The sequence below is a fragment of the Canis lupus genome, chromosome 28, assembly GCF_011100685.1.
Source record: "Canis lupus familiaris isolate Mischka breed German Shepherd chromosome 28, alternate assembly UU_Cfam_GSD_1.0, whole genome shotgun sequence".
In the NCBI taxonomy this organism is placed as follows: domain Eukaryota; kingdom Metazoa; phylum Chordata; class Mammalia; order Carnivora; family Canidae; genus Canis; species Canis lupus.
This window is the reverse complement of record NC_049249.1, coordinates 3,749,875-3,756,105: the sequence shown is the minus strand read 5'-3', so window position 1 is coordinate 3,756,105 and position 6,231 is coordinate 3,749,875. Positions and strand designations below refer to the sequence as shown.

The window sequence follows — 6,231 nt, the reverse complement described above, 5'->3', positions numbered from 1 at the left end:
ACTTTTGCACAGCAAAGGATACAGTCAACAAAACTAAAAGACCACCTATAGAATGGGAGAAGATATTTGCAAATGACCTATCAGATAAAGGGCTAGTTTCTAAGATCTATAAAGAACTTATTAAACTCAACAGCAAAGAAACGAACAATCCAATCATGAAATGGGCAAAAGACACGAACAGAAATTTCACCAAAGAAGACATAATATGGCCAACAAGCACATGAGAAAATGCTCCGCATCACTGGCCATCAGGGAAATACAAATCAAAACCACAATGAGATACCACCTCACACCAGTGAGAATGGGGAACATTAACAAGGCAGGAAACCACAAATGTTGGAGAGGATGTGGAGAAAGGGGAACCCTCTTGCACTGTTGGTGGGAATGTGAACTGGTGCAGCCACTCTGGAAAACTGTGTGGAGGGTCCTCAAAGAGTGAAAAATAGACCTGCCCTACGACCCAGCAATTGCACTGCTGGGGATTGATCCCAAAGATACCAATGCAATGAAACGCCAGGACACCTGCACCTCGATGTTTCTAGCAGCAATGTCCACAATAGCCAAACTGTGGAAGGAGCCTCGGTGTCCATCGAAAGATGAATGGATAAAGAAGATGTGGTTTATGTATACAATGGAATATTACTCAGCCATTAGAAATGACAAATACCTACCATTTGCTTCGACTTGGATGGACCTGGAGGGTATTATGCTGAATGAAGTAAGTCAGTCAGAAAAGGACAAACATTATATGGTCTCATTCATTTGGGGAATATAAAAAATAGTGAAAGGGAATAAAGGGGAAAGGAGAAAAAATAAGTGGGAAATATCAGAAAGGGAGACAGAACATGAAAGACTGCTAACTCTGGGAAACAAACTAGGAGTGATGGAAGGGGAGGTGGGCAGGGGTGGGGGTGACTGGGTGACGGGCACTGAGGTGGGCACTTGATGGGATGAGCGCTGAGTGTTATTCTATATGTTGACAAATTGAACACTAATAAAAAATAAATTTATTAAAAAAATAAAATAAAACTCCCTGTCTCATAATTCCAACATCTTGAGTTTTGTTCTGATGATTACTTTGTCTTTTCTGAGTGTTGCTTTTTTCTTGCTTGTTGATATGCTTTGTCATTTTTTTTTCAAAGCTGGACATGTATCTTGTAATAGAACTGAGATAAATGGATTTTTGTTGTGAGGATTTATGTGAATCTGGTGAGGAGATGGGCTGTGTTCAATGTTTGGTGTAGCTTAGGTACCAGAGTCTCCAAATTCCTTGTTTTTACTCCCTTCTTAACTTTGGACTTCTGTGTGTACTTCTGTGTCTTGAAACTATTCAACTTTTTCATCTGTGATCTGTTATTGCCCTTGAGCCTGTTGATGTGGTGGGAAGTTGTTGAGAGGGAAGCATTTCATAATCTTATGATTATATTTCAGTCTTTTAATCAGCCTGTGTCCCAGTATTTCTAATAAGCTGGAAAACTGTTATTATTTCATTTTATTTTTAAATTTGTTCAGTTTTTTTTTTGGCATAATTAGCAAATAAAATTGCAAGGTATTTAAATATGTGGGTGCCTGACTGCCTTGTGGAAGAACATGCAACTCCTGATCTTGAGTCATGAGCTCCAGCCCCATGTTGGGTGTAGAGATTAGAGATTACTGAAAACAACAACAACAACAACAACAACAAAAAGGGTACATTGTGATGATTTGATATATATGCACTTTGTGAAAGGATTCCACCATGTAGTTAATTATTCGTTACATCTATTACCTCAAGTATTTATTTTACTTTTTTTGTGAGAACATTTACTTTCTCTTCTTAGCAAATTTCAGTATACAGTAATAGTGTTATCAATTGTAGCCACCATGTTATACATTAGATCCTCAGACTTCATTCATCTTACAGCTGGAAATGTGTAACCTTTTACCAAACTCTATTTCCACTACCTGTCAGCCCCTGATAGTCACTTTTCTACCTTCTGTTTCTGAGTTGGACTTTTTTTTTCTTTTAAGATTCCATATATGTGATACTGTGCAGTATTTGTCTTTTTCTGTCTGACATTTCATCCAGCATAATAATGATTTCAGAGTCCATCCATCTTATCCCAAATAGGAAGGTTTTCTTCTTATGGCTGAATCAGTTTGTTGTATGTATGTATATGAGAGAGAGAGAGAATATATAAATCACATCTTTGTCCATTCATTTCTTGATGGACAACAGATTGTTTCTATATCTTGGCTATTGTGTGTAATGCTGCAGTGACTATGGGAGTACAGATATTTCTTCCATATCCTGTGTTCTTTTCTTTTGGATATGTACCCAGAAGTGTGATTGCTGGATCATATGATAGTTTTATTTTTAATTTTTCGAGTGACTTCCATACTGTTTTCCACAGGTGCTGTACCAATTAATATTTCTAACAGTACACACTGGTTCCCTTTCCTCCACAGCCTCATCAGTACTCAGGTGTCTCCCAGACCTTTGTGATTGTCCAGGTTGCCTTCTTTGTTTTCAGTGGCTCCTGGTTGGGGTATGCCAAGACCTATCAGTGTACAGGGATTTCAGTCAGCACCTAGATCCAGGCTGATTGGAAGTTGATCCATCAGGCAGCAGCTGGGAAAGTATGTAGTTAGGCCCTTTCCAGGGAGAAACTGGAGATGGGCTTTTAAAATTTTTTAAATCATTTTATTATTATTAGACAGGGTATGTGTACAAGTGCAAGCAGTGTGGTGGGGGGAGAGGGAGAGAATCTCAAGCAGACTCTGTGCAGAGCCTGAGTGGGACTCCACCTCACAACCCTGAGATGGTGACCTGAGCCAAAATTGAGAGCTAGCCGCTTAACCAACTGAGCCACCCAGGTGCCCCCCTCAATTTTAGTTTTTGAGTTTCTCTTTGAAGCAGTTCTATTTGCAAGCATTGACATTTTATGGCTTTCATAATTTTTTTATAACTACAAAATGAAATTTTAAATTAACAGAGATAAAGTTTAAAATTTTAAATGAACAAAGAAAATTTACTTCTATTTTTTAACTGAATAAACTCATTCTGTCTTGCAGTTTCCATATGGATGACTTAGTCTTTTTTTTTTTTTTTTTTTTTTTTTTTGAGGATTCACTGCTTTATTGTCCAAGGAAGGATGACTTAGTCTTATGTATAGATCTAAGAAATAGGATTGTAGGGAGATTATTTTAATGTATTTTGAAATGTTTTGCTATTTTATCACTGTAGGAGTTATTTCAGCATTACTTATCGATTACATCCAACAGTGCTAAAATAGACTAAAATATAAGAAAATAGAAGAATGATGGAATTTCTTAGAAGGTTAATGTAATAGTAAAGTAAACCCTCACTGCTATGTCATCATCCAGTTTTCTTAAGTTCTATGAAGGATTGAATTAGTTGTGATGAAGGTATGAAAAAAATCTGAAGATACCTTATTCATTTTTTTAAAAAAAGATTTTATTTTTAAGTAATCTCAACACCCAGTGTGATGCTTGAACTCACAATTCTGAGATCAAGAGTGTCACAGTCCACTGACTGAACCAACCAGGCATGTATATATATATTTTTTTAGTTTTCATTGAACACAGTTGAGATTTCAGAATTTTTGCTTTGTGCTCTTAAGTGCAAAAGTCAGAAAGCTAACATGAGAAGACTTTTCATAATTATTAGATCAGAAGATAAATGTAAAGAGACAGAGCACTGTAGATCTAACAATGATGATATTGTATAATTCATTTTTTTGGTTTTTTTTTTTAAGATTTTATTTATTTATTCATGAGAGACACAGAGAGAGGCAGAGGCATAGGCAGAGGGAGAAGCAGGCTCCCTGCAAGGACCCTGATGTGGGACTTGATCCTGGGACTCCAGGATCACACCCTGGGCCAAAGGCAGACGCTCAATTACTGAGCCACCCAGGTGTCCCCATATAATTCATTTGTAGTTGAAATAGACTGTAAGTATTAGATAATGACATTATAGACAAATAAAGGTGTGCATCCGATCCTGTTATAAGAACAGCTTGAATGTATACTTACTTGGAAATTAATATTCTTGTGAATCCCAGCAAGAATGCAAATATAGCCTAGGCAATAGAATTTTCCCTTTAACTCTAATCGAACTGAGTATTTTCTGAAATTTAATTTGGTGATGTCATATGGAATAGAAAAAAGGGGATGACATTGTAAGCATGTATGTTAGTGAGGCTCTTGTTTGAGGAGATACAGACTAGATCCTGATCTGATTGTTCCATATCTAATTGTTCCTTTGATATCTCCCCTCACCATCATTGCCTGTTAGTTTGCTTTGTGATTTTACTTGCTATTTGTTGAGTTGTTGGGCCGATCCTATTCCCTGTGAATTTCCCCATCCCAGGATGAAGCAGTTATCCAAACATTTTGTGTTTATTATGTTTATTTCAAATTCTCTATCCATTTTTGAATGTCACATTTTAAAACTTTATTTTAAACTAATCTCTACACCCAACATGGGGCTCAAACTTAAAACCCGAAGATCAAGAGTCACGTGCTCCACTGAGTGAGCCATCCAGGGATCTCTGAATGTCACGTTTTTAAAAATTGAGTTGTAATTGACATACAATATTACATTAGTTTCAGGTACATAACATAATGATTCATTATTTGTGTTTTATTGCAAAATGATCACTACAGTAAACATTTAGAATTACCAAATTATGTTCTGTTGCCAGATTGCCCAGTTATCTTTACTACTGCAAGTTATTTTTGCAAATATTATGCAAACCTAGGGGAGTGAGGCAGTATTACTTTCACAGCAAAATTAGATTTTGTTCAGATTACTTTCACAGCAAAAAACTGGTCTATAATGAGACATATAAACATGCCATCTTTTCTTAAGAAATATCTTAATATTTTCAAACTATGGTAAATTATTTTTATTTCTAGACTTTTGCATAGTTGACCTGTTGGAGAAGAGCCAGGAAAAGCAAGACCAGTCAGTATCTGTGGAAAGTTGATTTTGTCAACAACAAAACATTGACTAAGGAGAGAAGTAGTATATTAGGAAAATCATTTTTTTTAAAGATTTTATTTATTTATTCATGAGAGACACAGGGAGAGAGAGAGAGAGGAAGAGACACAGGCAGAGGGAGAAGCAGGCTCCATGCAGGGAGCCCAACGTGGGACTCGATCCTGGGTCTCCAGGATCATGCCCTGGGCTGAAGGCTGTGCTAAACTGTTGGGCCACCCGAGCTGCCCTGAGGAAAATTGTTTTATCTGGACACAAACTCTTCCACAAGAAAAAAATGACTAGTATATGTGACTCATATGGAATGAATTGGAATTATATTTCAGAAGTAATTATTACTAATAGAAACTTCTTTATAAGGAAGCTTGATGAGTTTTATGCACATGGGAAATTGCTCCTCTATACAAAGCAGAATTTTCATCCCAGAGAGAAACCTTCTGAATATGACAAAAATGGAAAAGCTGTCAGTCAAAATGAGGACCTGTTTCAACATAGGTCCTCATTCAAACTCTGAAGCAGCTTTTTGAATATAATGAATGTGGGAAAGCCTTCCATGAGGGAGCAACTTTCATTACATATAAGAACATGTTTATGGAAGAAGCCCTATGAATATAATGAACATATAAAAGCCTTTTCTGATAGACCAACATTCATTGTTCATCAGGGAACTCATACAAAGGAAAATCAGTATGAATTTAATGACTGTAGGAGGTGTCTCTTGGTGAGAAATCAACTCTAAGCACAATCGAGTTATCATAGGGAAGAGAGACTATGAGTGCGTTGAAAGTGAAAATAGTTTCAGCAAGAAGTCACTCCAGTGAATTTGTAAAGGAGAGGAAACTTTTGACTGTAATGAAGATAGGGAAGTATTTCTTTTTTTTTTTAATTTTTATTTATTTATGATAGTCACACACACACAGAGAGAGGCAGAGACACAGGCAGAGGGAGAAGCAGGCTCCATGCACCAGGAGCCCGACGTGGGATTCGATCCCGGGTCTCCAGGATTGCGCCCTGGGCCAAAGGCAGGCGCCAAACCGCTGCGCCACCCAGGGATCCAAGAAGCCAAATTTCATTCAGCATCAAGAAACACATAGGAAGGAAAGCCTATAAAATTAATCAATATGCTAGTGCATTTTGCTAGAAGCCAAAGCTTCCTATGAGTCAGAAAACCTATATAGGAGAAAAACTGTGAATGTCATGAATGTGGGAAAACCTTCAGATATAAATCA

At 37.1% G+C, this 6,231-nt stretch overlaps 1 protein-coding gene across 1 annotated transcript; it reads left to right on the top strand.

The window, feature by feature from the left end:
- Positions 1-4,886: 4,886 nt before the first annotated feature.
- Positions 4,887-5,859, top strand: ZNF487 (zinc finger protein 487; the record flags this gene model as incomplete). Its single annotated transcript, XM_038577938.1, is given in 4 exon segments — positions 4,887-4,970; positions 4,972-5,075; positions 5,273-5,498; positions 5,501-5,859. Coding segments are annotated over 4 exon segments (525 nt in total), but the record flags the coding sequence as incomplete, so codon positions are not given.
- Positions 5,860-6,231: the final 372 nt, after the last annotated feature.